Consider the following 19705-nt stretch of genomic DNA (forward strand, 5'->3'; position numbering starts at 1 on the left):
TTTGCTCACCATCAATGAAAGCATCAAGTCGAATCACTCCCCTTGAACTAGATTCAATATAGCATGTTACAAATACGTTTCTATAAGGCTTAATGCTGATTTACCTTTATCAATTAAAAAACAGCTACACCAAGAACACTAGGTGCAGAGAATGTTTTAAAATTTCCTATTTTGTCGTTTATTAGTTTGATTGCCGTTGCTAGGCAATCAAACTCTTGTTCTTCTACGTCTTTATTATTATTATTATTATTATTATTCTTCCGTACGTTTTTTGGCTCAGCATATCTTCAGAATGCATGGGCCGATTCAAACCATTCAAACATCAAAAGATTCAGCTCATGCAGGACATTCCCGGAAACCTTCAATAATAATTACAAATATTATAATATTAAAAATATTAAACATTTTCCACCCTCAAATTAACATTGGAGTCAATGGGAGAGCCCTTCAAACCATGCATTTTGCAAAATGCTACTGCTCCTACAAATATTAAGTTAGAGAAACCATTCGAGGCTTAAAATACTTCCAACGTCTTGGTCTTCAAAAGTTGTATTCAGAATTTGGAAGTTCAGCTCCGTCTTCAAATGATAGGGGATTAAAGATGAAGTGGTTTTTGAGGTCTCTTCTGAGTTTAACATTAGTGTGTATTGCGTGGAATGTTGGGAGCTAGAGTGGGTGAGTCATCGCTCAGAGTGCGGGAGGGAAAAAAATTAAACCAGTTTCTGCGTTTCTATCCTGCTGTCACGTCTGCACCTTTTATCTGACAGGGATAATTTGGCCACCAGTTCGAAGGAAAAATGGTCTGGGTTCTGTTGGTGTCGGTCTTAAAACTCAACACCAAACAGTTTTGCCTGTAGATCGAGCTGTTCGGGGAGAGTGCCGGTCATTCCTCCATTAAGACATAATGTAAAACCAAAAACAGAGAAGCAGAGCTGCCATATTTTCTAACTCGCCGCCATCTCCACATCTTCGACATCCCAGACATAAAAATCGTACCAGTTGTAGAGCAACTTCTTGGGATTCTGACGGTGTTCTTATTTTTTGTCTAAAGTCTTCGGTTTGGAGAATATGAGACGTTGTTCGGAGGGTGGTTTTACATAGGAAATGCATTAGGAGGGGGAAAGAGAGCTGCAGTTAGGGGCAGCTGATAAACATTCCGGTTGCCATGGATGCAGGCAGGCAGGCAGGCAGGCAGGGCCGTTACCATGGTGACAGACTGACTCACTAGAAGCATACAAAGCGGCCATATTTGTAGTCTTTATCAGACTTTAAGCATTATATCTGTCACATTGATCATCCTTCAGCTGTATACTACTTTTCCACATTCAAATCACACAGCCTGAGCTTCTTATAGTCTTATGGTATTATTCCACCCTCAGACCTTTCATATGGTATATTCACAGGCTATTCTTTAAGGTCGTGACTTCATACTGTTCTTGTCTTCAGCTGTTTCTCTTTCATATCTTCATAATATTAAAACATTTTCTACTTTTCCAGATAAGAGCTTCATCTTTCTAAATTCTTAACTGTGTTTCAGCAAATTAAGTTCAGATTGCAGATTCTCCAGCAATTCAGAGCAATCGTTCACATCAGCGTTCAAAGCAATGCTTCAGCTGCGGCAATCAAACTTGCATTTTCTTCAGGAAATGCTTTTCTAGTCTATATCGTTATCTCCTTTATTTAAAAAAAAAACTCTATAGCATCTGTTGGTGCAATGTGATTAGGTGTAACTAAAGTGTTTCAGAAACAACAATACTTTGACAACATTCTGTACACAATTCTTTAAGGGACCTGAGGCATTCATTAAAACATCTAAACAGACAAATACTTCTCTATGCCCTTTCTATCCTTTAACAATTTAGTTTTCATTTCAGATATTGTGGAGACGAAAACAAAACAACAGTCAAATTGTGTGGAGCACCTATTTTTTTATTTATACAAAGAACACAGCCATTCTACTTCAGAGGGATGAAACGAGAAGAGTGTGTGGCTCCAATACCAGGGCGACCGTGCTTGACTGGCTTGTAGGTGATGGAGAATTCTCCCAAGTAGTGACCACACATCTCAGGCTGTGGAGAGGACAAACACGGTTAGCTCAGTAACAACATAAAACTCATTGTGTGTAGTGGTGACATGTCAAAAAATAGGAAAAAAAAAACAATTTAAAAGCTAAACGGAACAAAATTACACATAATGCAACCCTTAAAGAAATAGTCTGATTCAGTATGGTAGCTAATGCTTAAGACAAGTCTTGAATGACACGTCTAAAGCCAGAAGCTTAGGATTCAGGGCCAGTGTATTTGGGAGATAACAGTTGCAGTAAGTACTTATTAGCTTGGATGCTACTGTAATGTCAGCACATTTGTTCTACACCCATAATGGTTATAGTGTGCATACTGCATTCTTTTTAGTCATTGGACTGATTCTTATGATTCTGCAATAGAATGCATGTTAAATGTTAAAGCTATTGTCTAGATATTTTATATAAACCAATATATTATTCATGCATGCATCCTAATGGATCTGGGTCTAAACCCCATGAAAGGACAAAAGATTCACACCCAGGTGTTGTCCGTATGCCCCATGCTTACATGCTACATGTAACAGGCTTCAGTGATGTATGAAGTACACTTTATGTTGAAAGACAACTTTAGTTGTGCCCAGTATCTCAGCAACCATGGCTCAAGGAACAAAACTCTACCCTAAAGTTAGCATTTATGGAGAGAATGTGTCCCTTAAGCCCACATTGGTTCTTCCAGACAGGCTCAGACCATTTCTTTGAGACATGCATGTCTGAATAACAGAACATACCTTAATTTCAACCTGGTTGAAAGTCTTGCCGTTGTACACTCCAACCATGGACCCAACCATTTCGGGCAGGATGACCATGTCTCTCAGGTGAGTCTTAACCACCTCTGGTTTCTCCATGGGAGGAGCCTCCTTCTTGGCCTTGCGCAGGCGCTTCAGAAGGGACTGCTGCTTGCGGCGCAGGCCACGGTTCAGCCTCCTTCTCTGGCGGGCACAGTACAGCTGCATCAGCTGCTCACTACAGAGGGAGGACAAAGATGTCAGTGAAGTTCCTGGCCATTGGTAAAGTAAATTACAGCCATGTAATTGGCAGCCATGTCTGTCAAATATGAGATGGCATACTGAAGAAAGGTATGCATATTCATACATTTATTCTAGTAATAAGATGTGTGGTGTGTATTTCAGTCAAAGGCAACAAAGTTTTACCCCTTATAAAATCCCAGTATGTATAATTTTCAGATTTCAGTACATAATCTCAAGCACAACATGCCATCACTTGGACAAAGAATATATTCACGAAGACCAAAATATACCACAATATGTTTGAGATTACACACGTTTGGTGTATTACGTAAGTGCACATACATCTTGGGTATTCTTGAGATTTACAGCAACATAGACTGAATGTCAGCTTACAAGTTATGGATTACAACGTTGTCTCTCTAACAGACTACAATGTAAAGCTTGTTGCAGCCTCAGCACCAGTAAATCACTTACTAAGACATGTCCAGAAGCTGGTCCAGGTCCACACCTCTGTAGGTGAACTTCCTGAAGGTACGCTTCTTCTTGATCTCGGTATCCGCCTGGAGGAAAAGGACATCACCCCCAGTCAGTATGTAGCTTATTAGCCGCCAGCATGTTTATTTAATATCAAACGTTTAACCCATAACTCCCAACAACTGTCACAATTACGCACATACATTTACAGCTTTTATCATAACTGCCAACTACACTACAGTGTAATAGTTTGTATCAGCTGTTACTGTAGACTGCGTTAGACTACCGGTTTAGCTTAGCTATAGACGGTAGTAGCCATAGCTAGCACACAACCCATAAACATTGTTTTCCCAAGTCATTTGATGAACAATTTTCCACTGAGATATTATTTCATGCGTGTATCTGTGGGATGACACTAGTATCTTTCACAGCCAGCCACTTTAAAGAGCAGATGGGTGTAGATTATGATTTGCCAAGCTTCCAGACCGAACGACACCTACCATCTTGCCTGATGTTCCGGGGGGAAAAGAACGGCTGTAACTCTCGTTAGGCCAGATATCGCGCGATTTCAGGCAAACATCCGGTAATGTCTTCCGGCAGCCAACCCCTCCGAGAACACTAGGTGGTGCTGCTCTACTGTAATCCAGTTTCTGTCTGATTTCACGTTTCTACCAACGTGTGCTGTTTTCATTCTAGTTTTTGTACCATTTAATTTAGTGTTAGCTCTGCATATCAGCAGATAGGCTACCGTCATTAAATAACCAATCACTTTTTTTAAATGTTTCCTCTATAATAATATAAAAATAGAATTTCATCACCATTAATGTTTAGTGTGTGATTATCATTTATGTAAGTTTTTTTTTAAATAATGGTTACGTGAATAAGTGTATAAAACATTTGGTCTGACTTGTGTCTAACACAAAGAAACCAGATTGTGAGGTTTAGGAAACATTGCAACAGCAGAGGCAGGTTGTTGCAGCACTGGGTAGGAGGTGTAGGAAGAGGCATGCTGCCATTATCAGAGGGTGTAGAGGCCTTCCTTCAATTGTGCATGGTGCCAGGAAGCTGGGTGCTCTGCTGATTTTATAATCTTATTAGCAGAAATAAACTTTATTGTAAATACTTATAGTAGTTATTGTATAATGAGAAAAAATTGTGAGTCCTTTAACGTTTTTATGATAGGCTTGGGGCTGGAGCCTATCCCAGCTAACTACCTGTGAGAGGCAGGGTACACCCTGGACAGGTCACCAGTCCATCACAAGGGGTGGAACTACTACTACTCCATAATTCTAATTTACTCATAGGCCTGTGCTCTTGATTATTTTTATTTCCTTAATATGTTTTAAAGAGTAATATATCCATTCATCCATTCATTAGCTGAACGTGCTTCGACCTGCAGTGCAGGGTCACGGGGGGCTGGAGCCTATCCCAGCTATCTACATGTGGGAGGCGGGGTACACCCTGGACAGGTCACCAGTCCAGGGTGATATATGACACCTACATATTGCGATGCATATTTTTTCCACCATACAAAAAACACAGGATAATGAAGACATTGTTTTTATTACACTGGTACTCACAACATTTGTCTCCAAAACATGTATTTTCCCATTGGCATAAGGATTATTCCAGAGGAAATAGTAAATACCAACTGTTATTCAGAGTCAAGGTATAAAACAGCCCCATTCAAATCACAATGTGTATAAATAATTATCTTAAATGATCAAATAAAATTGCATGATTGGTATCATGTCAACCAATATTTTAATGATTCACATAATGAACATATTTTACTGATGTAAAAAAAGAAGAATCCAGTATTCTTGCTTGGAATGTTCAAAACTTCACTTGAGTATTATTTTATCCACTCCCCCACTGTCTTAAGTCCAAAGAAAACAAGCTTCTCCCCTGTTGGACTGGTTATGCAAACAAAGCAAGTATTTCCTCCATTAGAGAATGAAAAAAAAAAAGAGTGCGAGAAAGACAGAATTTAAAGGTTGAGACTGGTTTGTTCTAACAAATCCACTTTGTTCCCTCCTCTGTCTGAACAACTGTGCCACTGATCAATACTGAAGGGATGAAAAAGATACTGAATAACAAACACAAAGAAATGTACATTCTCATTCACAGGGATACAGCTATTAAGGGAAACATGCATATGGGTGTTCATCAAAATAACAACAGAAAAAACTCCCGAACGTTTTCACTTTTAGTTTCATATTACCCATGAAAAAAAAAACTAGGGATCTCCCTTAATGTAACCGACAAGTCAGAAATACTAAAAAACAAAAATAGTGGGGCTTTGGCACATTAAACAAACATCCCTGGGATAGACAACTAGTTGTGCCAAACCCTTGGTTTTTGTGGTCACTTTAAATATATAAAAAAAAACTAATCACAGACATACAGTTCATCATGATATGTGTAGCAATGGTTTTGCACAAATAGGGCTAAAAAAAATTTCATTCAATACTAAAAAGGATATGACCTAAAAACAAAGGTACAACATCCTATGGATATAAAAATAAACCACCTGCCTGCCTTGAGGATTTTTTTTTGCAGAACATGCCACCTTCATTCTAAATATCCCTTCCCCAGTTCCCTCTTAGTAATCTGTCCCATCATCTTGGTACACTTGCTCTTCTTCCTGGTAGCCTTGGTAACCCTCGTCATTGTAGTCTGGGATATAGTCGTGACTGCCGCCCGCCCCATTTTCATTGCCTTCGACGTCTCCGGCTTTAGGACAGTACTTGGCGTCATAGATCTGCCGTCCCAGACCGAAGTTCTGCCCGCTCTGGTTGGCTCCCTGGGAGTATCCCATCTGTAGTGACATGGTGGAGTTGTCACACTTATCTGTGCCCAGCTTCTGGTCATAAATGGCACGTCTTGTCCCAGGAGCCGTCATCCCAGCCTGTCATGAAAAGACAGGTTAAAAAAAACCAGATGTACACTCTCCCCTGTCATTAGCTTCTCCCGTACATTAAAAAGTTCCAAACAAATTGCTGATCAAATGTCAGCTTTGCGTCGTTGCAGGAATTTACAGCTTCTGCTAGACTGAACATGAGTCTCTGCTTTACAACAGCGGAAAGACTGGAGGTTATTTCCACTGCAGTCCTATAATACAGCATTTATGAGCAGTTTTAAAATGTTGCAGTACCTGACTTGCCCCCTTGTTAGTGCCCATTTGCAGGCTAATGGTTGTGTTGTCCATGGGAGGCTGGATATGAGCTTTGGGGTCATATAAGTGCCTTCTGGTGCCATATGCATTCATACCTGCCTGACTGGCACACTTGTTGGTCCCCATCTAAAACAGAACGTTGAAATAAATCACTTATACACAAACTCAACATGCAGAACATCACTGCATTTCACAATTACATGAGGCAAACATATGATTGAAAGGTTCAGTCATCTTTCTGTCATGGCTACACTTCTCAAATGATGATGCAGACAGGAGGTTCTATTGTAAGTTCCCTCTGCTGCCCTCATATTTACATGACATCTTTCCTGGTGTCAGAAACAATAACAAATACAGAAGCTTAGAGGGCAGCAGGAACAATGAGCAGCTCTCACAAGCAAGAATGCTACGCTCGACATGAGATCATGACAGTGTCTCTACTTGCACAACAGTTTCACTGCAGGCAGCAATGAGCTACTGTTCAGATATGTTAGCAGCATCTGTCCATCAAAGTCAAGTCTCACCAACAATCTTTTTTTGAAACAACAACAGTGGCTGTATTACCTGCAGTCCAATGACACACTGACCAGCCTTCATCTTCTCCTCATCAAACAGCCTCTCCTGCCTGTCTGCATACTTCACTCCAATGTCCACCCGTGACTGGCAGCCCTTGGTCTTAGCCTGAGAGAAAACACAGGGTGATTACTAAAGCAGAAATACAACAGTGTGTGTGTGTGTATATCCGACAGTACCATACTTACCATACTTGCAAGGGCAAGCAGTGTTGTCTGAACCTGCGTCATGTTGCCGTTCTCAAAAAGGTCGTTGGCTTCAAAGATATCATGAGGCTTTAAACCGTACACGGTGAGGGCTTTGATGAAGTTGGTCAGGTTCTCCAGCTAAAACGACAAATGACACAAGTTTTCCAAAAACAGTATTGTCTGTACAGATAAGCTTTTATTTTCATTTCATCAGTATCATGTGTGCACAACTTTGAGCCAATCCGAAATGTAGGTGTTTGATCAGTGTGACTGGTTACACTTCAGTTCAGTGGTGTTCAACCGATTCAACAGTTGGCTGATATTATCAACCGATACTGGCAAATCGCATATCAGTATCTGTGAATCTGTTGTGTACTGGATGATTGATGTGCAGCCTAAAGTGAAACTGGTGGAATCTGTGGCTGAAATAGCAACATTTTCCTTTTACACACACACACAACACGTGTTAGTCGGTCTTAGAGGGTTTTTTTGTCTGGTGAGAAAGGGACTTCAGTAAGGTAAGCTAGAGTTAATTAGTACTATATAGAAATGAAGAAGCAAAAACAAAGGAAGCATCTACACTGTCATTGTGCAAGTATAATGATGACATGGCATGACTCAGTGTACTGACATCTTTGAGATCAAAAAAGTCAAAGCACAATGCAACAGTACGCACACTGATCATCACTATTGTCAATGAACCTGCTACAAAAACACACAAAGCTGGTCTCACCCTCAGCTGCATACGTCACCAGCTGACTCACCTGATGCCAATTTAGTGCTGACTGGTTGATCTTTTTCACAGAGCCTGGTTGAAGTTTGTTTATAAGACTGTGATATAAAAGAAAGGAAGAAAGTATTAAACATTTCCAACTCATTGTACATTTAACAAATTTAGGAGAGATAGGTGATGAAGGCCTTTGTGTGTTCTCTGCTTACTCGCACAGAATGACTCCATTTTTCAGGCCTTTCTGGAAGTCGGGGCCGATGGGACAGCCAGTGATGTCCTCGATCCAGATCCTGAGCTCCTCTTCCTTCTGAGGGTCGTACTTCTGTGCAATCTGGTGGGAAAGAGAGGTCAAAGGTCACACATGTGTTCCACCAGGCGGCATTTTTAAATATTCTTCTTTGTTTGTTAGCAGATTAAATTATATGTCTGATAAATATATCAGAACATTAACTGCTTATTTGACTGCAGAGGTTTATTGTGACTGCATGTAATCACATTCCATGGTCATCCCAAAGTTTCCCTTTGCCTCTGTGTAGAGTGCTGTGTCTACAGAGGGGGGTTTGTCTTACTTAGTCCACATAAATAAAAAAAAAGGTCACACCGACATGACCCACGACACACACACACACACACACGGATATCCTGTTTAGTAAACTACTAAAAAAATCTCTCCAGAAGCACAGGAAGGCTGCTGCTGAAAAGGGGCAGGGAGGGGGAGATTTAAAGGGCTTAACACGGCACAAAGACTGACTTTTTAGTCAAGGTGTCACTGTTGAGGTGTTACTGATTTATAAGCTTTTTTTCCAGTCGATAACACGGAGAAACACACTGTGAAAGAGGCCATTCAGACATAGATTTGCGGTCACGTAAAAACGACAGCCGAGTCTGTTGTGGAATACACTGGGAAGCTGAAATGGGAGAAAAGTGAGACAGGTAAATATTTCTCCACCTCCAGTTAAAGGATAAAGGTGTTGAATGAGCAAACTTTCAGCCAGCAAACAATGCCCTTCTTGTCCCCGAGGGCAGTGAGAAACTAAACCACATGGTAACTTACTATAAACATAATAGCTGGCCACACTCACAGCTGGTTATACTCTTCAGGAATGTCCAGTCTTTAATTACATTTCCCATATTCGGCTATCCACATATTAAAAGACAACACTGGCTACTATAATTGCCCACAAAGAATCCAACGGATGTAATTTACAACGACAAGCTGAACTCAAGGAATTTAGCCTGCAGTGCTGGGATAAAAGAGGTGAATGAAGCAAAGGACTGTGTGTGTTGATCCAATGAATGAACATGCACCGTGCTGACATTCAACTCCTCACTTCCCAGTGATGCCAGATTTCTACGTTCAGAATTATAAGGTAAAGGAAGCTAGGTGTTGAACCAATTAAATGCCGGACATTTCACAGCGATGGCAGGAAATACCATCTCTATAGCAGCACCCCCCTTCAAGGACATCTCTGCTGAAAGACAGAGGAAGTCTACATGCTTTCTTTACGTCAGGCATATGTAGCCGACTGTGGAAATTTGGGGAGGGGACATGACCCTTTCTCTGCCATACAAGGGCAAAGCAAAGGAATGCAGATGAAAAAACAATCAGCTGAAGGTGACTGTGAGTCAAGGACAGACCTAAAAAGATAGCTGCTGCAACTTTAACCACAATTTGCTATTGAGAAAGGGGAAGTTTAAAGCCAAGCAAAAACAATAAGGTAATAATTCAAAGTCACATTGATAGTAGGTGCTGCATTTGAGGAAAGGGAAAGTTCTCCTGATGAGGGGAATAATCTCCGGCATCAGCACTGGTATTTAAGTGGATCAGTATGTGTGGAGAGCTGTGCAGACAGGCCCAAATAAACAAGGTGCTTCTCTATTTGAGGAAAACTTTCACAAGAAGCCCGTTTTACTGTGTGTGTGTGTGGTGTGGACTTTCACAGAGTAGCAGAAGAAGGGGGTTTCTGACACCGAAAGGCAGCTCGACACTTTACCGCAAGGGGGAAGTGGGAACGTATTGTTGCTATTTTAAAGAAGCATTGAAAAGACACGGATGAGTCCAGTTTACGGGAAATGATGCCACCCAATGCTGGGACTAATAGGTGAATTACATTAACTGCTAATGCGGGTCACAACGCCAGTCAGCGAGCTGCACGGGGGCAAAGAAGCTGCAGGAAACCGGGGTAACAATTTTGCCACAACGACATACTTCTTCGCCAAGAGGCAACGCCCATGCTGTGTTTTATAAGTTTGTGTCCAGAGATGGGAAAACTTCCGAGACGAAAACCTCGAACACGAAAAGAAAATGCACTTTGTACACCCTGTACACATGTAAGATAAAGTTTAGTTTAACAATAATAATAATAAAAAAAACTGTTGTCTCGTTGTTGACAGTGTTTCCAGCCGCCGCCGCTGCCTACCTTATAACCTGGACACTCATATCAAAATGGAGGCCAGGTGACTCCCATACTCGGCTTCCAAGAGAAGCGCAATGATGGGAAAAAAGTTGAAAACTTCAACTGATACTTTAGATAAAATATGTATGAATAAAGTACACCTACCTTGTTTTTAACTTCGGCAGATAATCCATAAGAAGGACCTTTGTTGAAGGAAGCCATTGTCAGAGCGTTGTGAGTTTTCTATTTGGGGTTTAAAAAGTTCGGAGAAGCCGACTTGTGAATAAAAACTGCGCTATATTATCTTCGACTTTCTCCTCCAATGAAACCGCGGAGAGGACTAAATACTTCCTTTCTTTTTTACGCCCGCCAATCAGAGCGCTCCTACGGTTTCTGCCGAAGAGTACCGAGCCGAGAGTCAAGATAGTTCACTGCTGATTGCTGAGGAGAGGCCGGAGAGCTTCCTCTTATCGATAGATAATACTCCGTAAATACGTATTAAGCTTTAGACTTTTACATCTAAATTACATCTTATAAAGTGCAGAAATCAATACAAGAATATAAGTAGGCAACTTTTAATACGCAGTAATAATCTTTGAAACTAATGCGGAAGTACATAGAACGTCTCCTCTTGAACGTCCGGTGTCGTACCCTCGTTCTTCCATCCTAGGCTCCACCTTCCCCCTTCTCTTCCTTAGGCCGCGATTTATATCAAAAACTCCTTATATGGAAGGAAACTTCCCAAATTCCTGAATGGTGGGAGTGATCCTCTGGTCCCACCCTGCATACCAGACGTGCACTGGACGAGACTAATGGTCGCGCTTTTTTGAGTCACAGTTGTAAAAAAAAAAAAAAAAAGAAGTAAAGAGCTCCTGAGGTGACGTAATGCTGTTGCTGTGGGGTTTTTAGATAACTACTTGAGTTCATGTATTGCTGACTGAGGCTGTGAGGCAGTGGGCAGGATGGTTTCCTTTTCTTTCTTTGAAAACCTTTTTTTTTTTTTACTTTTACTTTTCTTACCGTTTTACTATGAACCAAACACAATGGCTGTAAAAGGAGATTTGTACTTTATAATAAAACTGAACTGTTCTAATGTTGCAACAACAACTGTAACATTAGTAATCACTCCTGTGAACATGAACATGTACGCACACAGTGACTCGTGGCCAGCTTTCAGGACAGCTATAATTTAGTCATGGACAGTGGTATTTATTGACTGGGTGCAGTCAGGAAGATGTAAGTGGCTAAAGATTCAGGGTACGATTTGAGCGTGGTAGGACACACACTATATTTACTACATTTACTACTTTTTGAATCTATTAAACTAACACTGCCCCATAGCAAAGAATGTATCTTTTAAAAAGCCCAGACAAATCATTAGTCAGTTTGATTCATTGATTGGCTGAGATGATCCATTCTTTCCCTTTACCTAACCTATTAAAGACATTTTGAACATTCATCGATGACCTAAGCCCAGGTGTCTCTCCTGTCTGGTCCTGAAAACAGCTGTATGTCTGAGTACACATGATGACATCATCAGGTGTGCATAGGACTTACTCAGAGTATATACACCCTGAGGGGAGGGGTTACTCATCCTCATATCTGTGATGTGATTACATCAGCTCAGCGACTCATGCAATGAGTGATGTAGTTGTGACACCCTAGAGTCTATCAAACATGTTGTGACCCATATGCAGTGGTGGAGGAAGTACTGAAGCTTGGTACTCAAGTAAAAGTACAATTACCCAGCAAAATATATACTCAAGTAAAAGTAGAAGTGCTACCTCAACAATCCTACTTAAGTAAAAGTCTTAAGTGCTTTTAAATGTACTTAAAGTATTAAAAGTAAATAGAATATATATTATTGATTTCCATTGCAAAGGATACATGAACAGGTTAAAATAATTAAAGAAATAATCTTATAATTAAAATGGACAATGTGTAGGTAATTTACATGTTCAGTCCAGAAGCAGCTATGGACAGGTCTGTGTGTCATGAGGCAGGCTGTGGGCATCAAGTGAACAGAGAGGCTGCTAATAAAAAACAGGCATTCACCATTTTTACTGTGTCAGTATTCCTGCTGTAGATTCATGTTATAATTCATGTTAATCAGACTTTAATGGATGGACCTGCGTTAGCAGACAGCAGCTAACTAGTTAGCTAACTGAGCCAGAGCACTGGCATCATGACTGAGGTTCATTATAGAAACGCAGCTGGCAGCGTGACACCACCTCCATGCAGAGTCTGACCTCACATCAGTCCAGCACTGTGTTCATCAAATGTAACAAGTAACTACAAACACTGTAGAAATGTAGTGGAGTAGAAAGTACAGGTAGCAGCTGCAACATGTAATGGAGTAAAAGTATAAAGTATCCACTATTATTTTTACTTAAGTAAAATATAAATACATAATGCACATATGCACTCAGTTCGGATCAAGAGTGCAAACTGTGCAGTGTCACTCCAGCACTCAATAAGGATATTTTGTTACAAAGACTGTTTACACTATTTACAAATGGTCACAAATTATGTAGTGAAATAATTCCCACTGAACTGAAATCTCTCTCAGCATTTGCTGTCACATACTAATGCAAAGGAAGCCAAGGGACAATGTGCACCCCCATATGGATAAACAGGTGAACTACACCAACTTCAAGTGAAGCTCCAAAACAAAGGTAGATGATAACAGACTGACTGCTTTTGTTTCAGAAAAACTGGACACATCTCTGTAAATGACCCACAAGTCAGTTAACTGAGCTGAAGATTTAGATCATTTTTATTTTCAAACAATTGAGAGATGTTAAACACTGAACAAATAAAGATGCCCCAGTCAAAACTCCAGAAAAACAGATTGTTATCAACCAGTTGTAGCATTTTGCCTTTATTGCCAGCTGTGTTGTTGTTGTGCAGTTTCTCATTGTCTGCAGCTTCACCCTCGATAAATCGCTGTGTACAAAAAGTAACAGAAATAACGGTGCATATAACAGCGTCGTATAGATCATGGGATTTGAAATTCTCGCCCATAAACCCAGCTTTCGGACAGGGGGGGGTCTCTCATTGCGGAAGGCAAAACCCACATTTACCGTTTACCAAGGCACATTGGTAGGGATGAATGACTGAAAAGAATGAATGGACAGAGAGGCTGCACAGAAGCCAATCCTAATTGAAATCATGCGAGAGGAGTGGTAGTGACCGATGAGAATAAAGAGAAATCAAACGTAAGCATTAGTCGTTTGTCACATGGAAAAATGCCAAGAACATCCAGCTTTCGCTCTCCTTTTTTTAACGTCTGCTGAATGAAAAGAAATTCTACCTCAACCTGCATCCTAGGTGTTTCCTAAACTCTTGAAAGCAGCTGCAAGAACTGTAAATGTGTCAGACTGAACAAACTATGGGCACAGAACTCATGGTAGCATCAGTCACTATTCACACTTAAAAAGTCAGTAAATGAAATGACCAACACGTTATGTACAAGTGCATAAGAGGTCTTAGTCCTGTACATTCACTAAGGCTGTTTAAACTCAAACAAAATATATTGTCAAGGAATTTCAAGAAGGCAAACTACGTAAAGGAATGGAGACAGAGTGAGTTCCAGCATTCAAACATATTTGTCTCTTTTTTTTTTCCAAACACCATCTGATGTGACATTCTGCAATATTTCAAATAGCGAATACAGATTTTGTTTGTTCAGATTTTAGATTAGCACCACTCATTTGAAAACATTTGAATTGGCAATATGGTGTATGAAGGTGGAGCGAAAGTGAAGGGTGGATTCTGGAATGTTAATGACCAAACGCACAGGTCTAATCTTTAGGAAAGACCATGCAAACAATTGTACATGTCCCCTTTAACATTGAAGAGTAGGCTGACAACATTGTGATGCAAACACAGAAAAAAAAAATCCATATATTTTTTTTAATATCTGTTTTGATGAACATCCCATAAATGAACTGGTCAAAATAAATAGATGTATACATGATAAGAAATTTATAATTTACTCTTTTATATCTCACATAAAGCTTCTTGTAACTGCCAAATATGTTCAGCTCTAACTGTGCTAGGTGAACTCTTTATCAACACCTTTGCCTGGCACCAACATGGTGGTGGTCTTGGCAGGACAGCTAAACCCCAGTCTTCCCCCTCAAAATTTAACCCTCAATTGTAGCTCCTCGTTTAGAGACTAGGTGGTATAAAAAGGAAACAGCATTATCCCAGCATGCCTCGTTTTACACTGTGACGCCATTTGAGGTCATCCGGGATGATTCTGTCCACTTTTTTGCCTTCATTACTATATGCAGTACTCTGCAACACGGGCCTCATCATTTCTGTGGCTTTCAGTTTGAAAAATAAAACAGAAACAGCCCTTGATATTACAAACTCAACTATTCTTTTAATCTTTACACTTTTTTTTTAAATACCAAAATATTAAAGAGATTATCACAGAAAGAGGAAGAGGCATAGGGAGGGGAGTTTAGCAGGCCTGTTTTTTGTTTGTTTCTGCCAAACTCATGGTGGACAAACAAAATCACAAAGTGTCTCGTCTCTGTGGGGAGACGAGGAAAGGAGTGGAAAAGGACAGCGGCCTTCTCAAACCCTTCAGTCTAGGCAAACATATGGCAGGATGTTCAATTTGCTTTCATCCCCGTGAGGGTCCAGTGATATGCACTCTGTCCAATCATACCAGGTGTCCTTGGTGTCATAACAACCGTTCACCCCAGGCCAGTGCTCTGTGTGTATCCTGTTCAGGTCCTCGTCTGTCACCTCCCGGCTAACGCCCGCTAAATCCCCTGTCGGCCTGTCCGTCTGCAGGACGTGGATCTTCCTCGACTCTTTAGTCTCCTTTTCTTCCCTTTTCAGATATTCTGACATGAAAAAATGCGCGCTAGGGGCATGAACCCCTGAGGAGGTAAGCACATTGCTCTGAAGGTTCAAGTAGGACTGGATGATTTCATTTCTAGAGAGCTCCTTCCAGTTTGTCTGGTGAAAGGGATTAGGACCGGGACCGGGACCAGGACCGGGACCTGGGACAGCAGGCTGTTGTACAGTGCTTTCAGTTCTCTGCTTAGGCTCAGCAGGTTCAGGAGTAGGGGGTTCCTCTGTTTGAGAAGGTTCTTTATGTACCAGAGGTTTGATCTGACCCGTGACAGGGTCAAATGTTAGCCTGCGTTCTTTTAATCGCACAGGCTTAGTCGTGTCCTCTATTTTCTGGCCATCCAAGTTGACAGAGTAGTCTCTAGACCTGTACTTCCTCCTTTTATGCTCTGAGCTGGGTACAGATGTCCCTTCTGTGTCAGACACAGGCATCGCACCCTCAGATGTCAGTCTGTGAAGTTCTGAGTTGTGATGGGAGAGGGAGGGTGAGGAGGAGGCTGATGGAGATTCCAGTGTTGCAGATATATCTTGTGGTGGGCATTGAGAGGGGATATCCGACGAACCTGCCCAGTGCATCGAAGACCTGTGGGAAGAATGTGGCAGCTTGTCAGCATAAGACGCTTGTGGTGGTGGAGAGGATACTGGCTGGGAGAAAGACAGGGGAGAGTCCCTGGATGAAGGGCTTGGGATTGGCGTTCCTTTTGGTGCATATGCTGAAGAGCGCTTGGTCATTGTATCTTGCTTCACGCTCCTTGGACTGGTACTGAGGCCGCGAGGGCTTCTGGCCTGATAATAGCCCCCTCCTCCTTCATCCAATCTGGCCTGTTGCTGCATGACAGCAACTTTTATCAAAGAAGAAGTGCTAGGTAGTTTGGCCACTCCAGGCGAGCTGGGACGAGGTTTGACAGCATTAACTGGGATTCTGTTAATTTTGTCATTATCAAGGTGCTCTAATCGAGATCTATCAGGAGACGGGACAACCTCCTGGTCAGGCAGAGCATCTGGACTGCCTGCAATCCCATTGGTGGGTGGTGGTGAAACAGAGTTATCGTATGAAGACATCTTGGAAATCTTTTCTGGTAAGTGCACTCCACTGTCTCTGTTCTCTGCCCGACGCTTGCGGCTGCTGGATTTCTCAGCTTTCGGTGAGTAAGTGTTGTGAACATCATTTCTGATCTTGACTTCAGGGACACCTTTCCCTGACACAGAAACGTCAGGAGAGGCGTCTGTCCTGCAGGGGTGAGAACTGCCATTGGTAGACCCGGGGACACCTGCAGCCACAGCAGCCCCAGGTTCAATCAGCTTTTGCCAGTTCCTCAGGAGTTTCTTGGCACGCTTTGCAAGGTCTTCATCCTTGGTCTTCTTCCTTACATCATTGATCAATTTTCCTAATCGAGTTTCCTACATGAATAATAATATGACCAGGAGTTTAAGACAAACTTGGCAACACACACTCTGGATAAAATCATAGTTCATGTAGTTAGTTGTCTTACCTCAAGTGCTTCTTTGGTGATAGGATACTTTTCAAGGCAGGCAATAACTTCCAATACAACCACCATATTGCATATCTGCAAGAAAAACAAATATTGCTGAATGAAGTTGCTGAATAAGAATTGCAATCACACTGTTGTTATAATTAATACAAATGTCAGCCACCTCCGAAGAAAATCCTTAAACTAATACCTTGAAGTAATGCTGGAAATATCCTTGTATTTGGATACAATTTGAAGCTACTGAGCCGTGCCTGCAACGTGTGTAAGGGCAGCAAGTTAGCCTACAAGTTAGCCTGGGAACATTAGCTTGTCTGTCTGCTTCAGGGCGACAGAACGACGTTGCAAAGTAAAGATGGCAACTTGTCAACTCAAAAAACTCCAACATACCAACGTTTTTTCACAACCGTGGCGTGTGGACAAAGGCATAGAGTACAAAATGATCAACTTTAGGCGTAGAGTGTTTTATTAACCTGTCGATAACGTCACCCAGTGTTCAGTATACCTACCTGTGCTGAATGTTAGCGGTAGCGAACTGCTAACTAACTTAAGAAAGAAGGGTCCGACCATTTCCTAAAACGTAGCTTTAGCAATCAGGCTAATAGTTAGCGAGCTGCCTTTTATACTCTTCTATTATGGGATTACAATCCAGAAACAATTTACTACGAAATCCCAAATGCATGAAATTAATTTTTAGTGGAATAAGACCGCACACAGATAATGCGTGGATTATGCTCCTTCACACCACTGAATATACTAAACCCGCTTTGGTGTTGTAGCTAGGTTAGCAGATAGCATGCTATGTAACCCAGCTAGCATTGACGGCAGATTACGGTCTAATCGAGGCAACGCTGGGGCTAAATTAGCTAACGAGCTGTCAACTTTAGAGAACTGCGACTCAACGCCTCTCGAAGACATTCAACGTGTCGCCGCCAGCTCAAACAGACACTGTTTATTGTTTTAAACAACAGAAAATGTCATTGACACCTACTGGGCGAACTACCATATCGAGTTTTTCGGAGTGCAGGTAAACAAGCTAACGTTAGCTAGGTAGCCTGTTAGCTTTAGCGTACTCACATTGCTCTGACTGTCGATGGCCTGCAGCAGCCGGTCCTTCATCTGCTGCGGGGTTGCTGAGACCGTTGTCATTGCCTGTTTGGTGCGATCCGGAGGATGGAGGGAGGAATCCTCCAAAAGGAAAACGGGGTGACTATGATGACTCAAAAGCCGCTTCGGTGACACGTCAGGCGTCCGAACAGCATATTTTCTGTCGCCCGTAAGGTAGACAGCTCGGTTTATCTCACATGGAGTGGGAAGAAGTGTTTGCTCTGTTGACTGCTGGCTGCTGCCTGCTCGGCGCTCTAGCAACTCACTACCAGCTGCTGGATCTCTCAACGGCCTCCTGCTGCATGCCGGGATACCAACGCGCTTTGACGTATGCACGTAGCCAAGTAAACATCCATGCACGTCCCCAACAGTCCCGGGGTTACCCGCTGCTCCTTTTTAATGCCCAGCGGGCACAGGATAGACATATTATATCACATGCACAGTTTTATATACAACTTACGATACATAAAATAATACACTTTTAAAATTGCTTTTCTATTATATTTTGTATTTTTATCAATTATTGTGATCATTGTGATTCCATTTATCTTAATCAACAGATCAGATTCTGGACTGAACCGCTGTGTGGACCAAAGGAACACATATGTCAAATGCCAACATTTAATTTATTTAAATCATTTTGTGTCTCATCAACAATCAGTGGCTCTGTCTCCTGCATCATTTATAGAAATATATTAAATGCATTTACTGGATTCCACCAGCAGATGGAGCTCTACAGTTTCTAAAATACATAAATGCACAAAGAGCACAGCCTGTCCCTTAATAAAGGCATAATCAGTATATTTGAACCAGAGTGGTGAATGTACCTGCACATTTCTAACTGTTATCAATATCTGCATATATTTATTTTCTAAATGAAAATAAATGTCTATTAGCCTATATTTTATTACACAAGCAAAAAGGGAGGTGGTAGAATAAAATTATAATACATGTGCTATAAGTCTTCTAAGTACAATCACAACATTTATCTAGTGCAGAAATCTTACCACATATTTCCTTGTCATTACATTTGTTATAGCCATCCCACATGCAACAGTAACAACTCATTAAAAGCGTTCATGTGGACAGAGTGGGAGAGGCAGGGCAGCTGCTGGGCCTGAAGCTGTGGAGTGGGTGAGAAAGTCTAAGTTATGCCAGTTATGGGGGCTGCAATTATCATGCAGCTACTGCTGTGCTTCATGGTTACAACAGTACATCAACCTGAAGACAAAATAATACGTATAGAGAGATCATTTTTGGCTTATTTAGATATATTTATTTTCATTTCATTTACAAATAATAATGCAAAGATACAAAGACAGAAGCTTCCACAAAAGAAAAATACATCAGGTACAGTTCATCTTGAATATAGCACACATTTACAGCCGACTTGGATTCTTTTGGTCCAATTTTAACAGTTAAAATAGAAAACGCACAATTTCCAAGAACAACATTTGAACTTTTTTTTAAAGGGTTAGCTCAAAAAACTTGCCAAGCTGTGCTGCACAATGCTAGAGTTTGCATATTATGAGCATTAACGTTTCCTGTTGCTGTGAGTCCACTATGGGAGCATAGTGCACTCTTCACGGCAGTAAAATGCATTTGCAGTGTTCGGAATAGTGTCAGAAACAAGATACGTGATAATA

The 19705-nt window shown here is 41.3% G+C and overlaps 3 protein-coding genes across 3 annotated transcripts; all 3 read right to left on the bottom strand.

Moving 5' to 3' along the window:
- Positions 1-1908: 1908 nt before the first annotated feature.
- Positions 1909-4091, bottom strand: rps15 (ribosomal protein S15). Its single transcript, XM_028428653.1, has 4 exons — positions 4026-4091; positions 3526-3611; positions 2812-3046; positions 1909-2069 (listed from the first exon to the last, which is right to left on the bottom strand). Exons 1-4 carry the CDS (start codon positions 4026-4028, stop codon positions 1956-1958), a joined length of 438 nt encoding a protein of 145 aa, XP_028284454.1. The 5' UTR covers positions 4029-4091; the 3' UTR covers positions 1909-1955.
- Positions 4092-5571: 1480 nt separating this feature from the next.
- Positions 5572-10932, bottom strand: cnn2 (calponin 2). Its single transcript, XM_028428629.1, has 7 exons — positions 10756-10932; positions 8404-8525; positions 8229-8295; positions 7465-7602; positions 7268-7384; positions 6683-6829; positions 5572-6436 (listed from the first exon to the last, which is right to left on the bottom strand). Exons 1-7 carry the CDS (start codon positions 10810-10812, stop codon positions 6131-6133), a joined length of 954 nt encoding a protein of 317 aa, XP_028284430.1. The 5' UTR covers positions 10813-10932; the 3' UTR covers positions 5572-6130.
- Positions 10933-13441: 2509 nt separating this feature from the next.
- Positions 13442-18363, bottom strand: crsp7 (cofactor required for Sp1 transcriptional activation, subunit 7). Its single transcript, XM_028428564.1, has 3 exons — positions 18030-18363; positions 16956-17030; positions 13442-16863 (listed from the first exon to the last, which is right to left on the bottom strand). Exons 1-3 carry the CDS (start codon positions 18099-18101, stop codon positions 15187-15189), a joined length of 1824 nt encoding a protein of 607 aa, XP_028284365.1. The 5' UTR covers positions 18102-18363; the 3' UTR covers positions 13442-15186.
- Between the last annotated feature and the right edge of the window lie 1342 nt (positions 18364-19705).

Source organism: Parambassis ranga, chromosome 17, assembly GCF_900634625.1.
Source record: "Parambassis ranga chromosome 17, fParRan2.1, whole genome shotgun sequence".
Classification (NCBI taxonomy): Eukaryota; Metazoa; Chordata; class Actinopteri; family Ambassidae; genus Parambassis; species Parambassis ranga.

Excerpts from the sequence above, each read along its gene's own strand:
- rps15 (XM_028428653.1), bottom strand. Across the intron at positions 3,047-3,525 it reads CAGCTTCTGGACATGTCTTA|TGAGCAGCTGATGCAGCTGT; the intron begins GTAAGTGATTTA and ends CTCCCTCTGTAG. Across the intron at positions 2,070-2,811 it reads TCAACCAGGTTGAAATTAAG|CCTGAGATGTGTGGTCACTA; the intron begins GTATGTTCTGTT and ends TCCTCTCCACAG.
- cnn2 (XM_028428629.1), bottom strand. The coding sequence starts at position 10,812 with ATGGCTTCCTTCAACAAAGGTCCTTCTTATGGATTATCTGCCGAAGTT. Across the intron at positions 7,385-7,464 it reads TGCTTGCCCTTGCAAGTATG|GCTAAGACCAAGGGCTGCCA; the intron begins GTAAGTATGGTA and ends GTTTTCTCTCAG. Across the intron at positions 6,437-6,682 it reads CTAACAAGGGGGCAAGTCAG|GCTGGGATGACGGCTCCTGG; the intron begins GTACTGCAACAT and ends TTTTCATGACAG.
- crsp7 (XM_028428564.1), bottom strand. The coding sequence starts at position 18,101 with ATGACAACGGTCTCAGCAACCCCGCAGCAGATGAAGGACCGGCTGCTG. Across the intron at positions 17,031-18,029 it reads CCATCGACAGTCAGAGCAAT|ATATGCAATATGGTGGTTGT; the intron begins GTGAGTACGCTA and ends TTTTTCTTGCAG. Across the intron at positions 16,864-16,955 it reads TCACCAAAGAAGCACTTGAG|GAAACTCGATTAGGAAAATT; the intron begins GTAAGACAACTA and ends TTATTCATGTAG.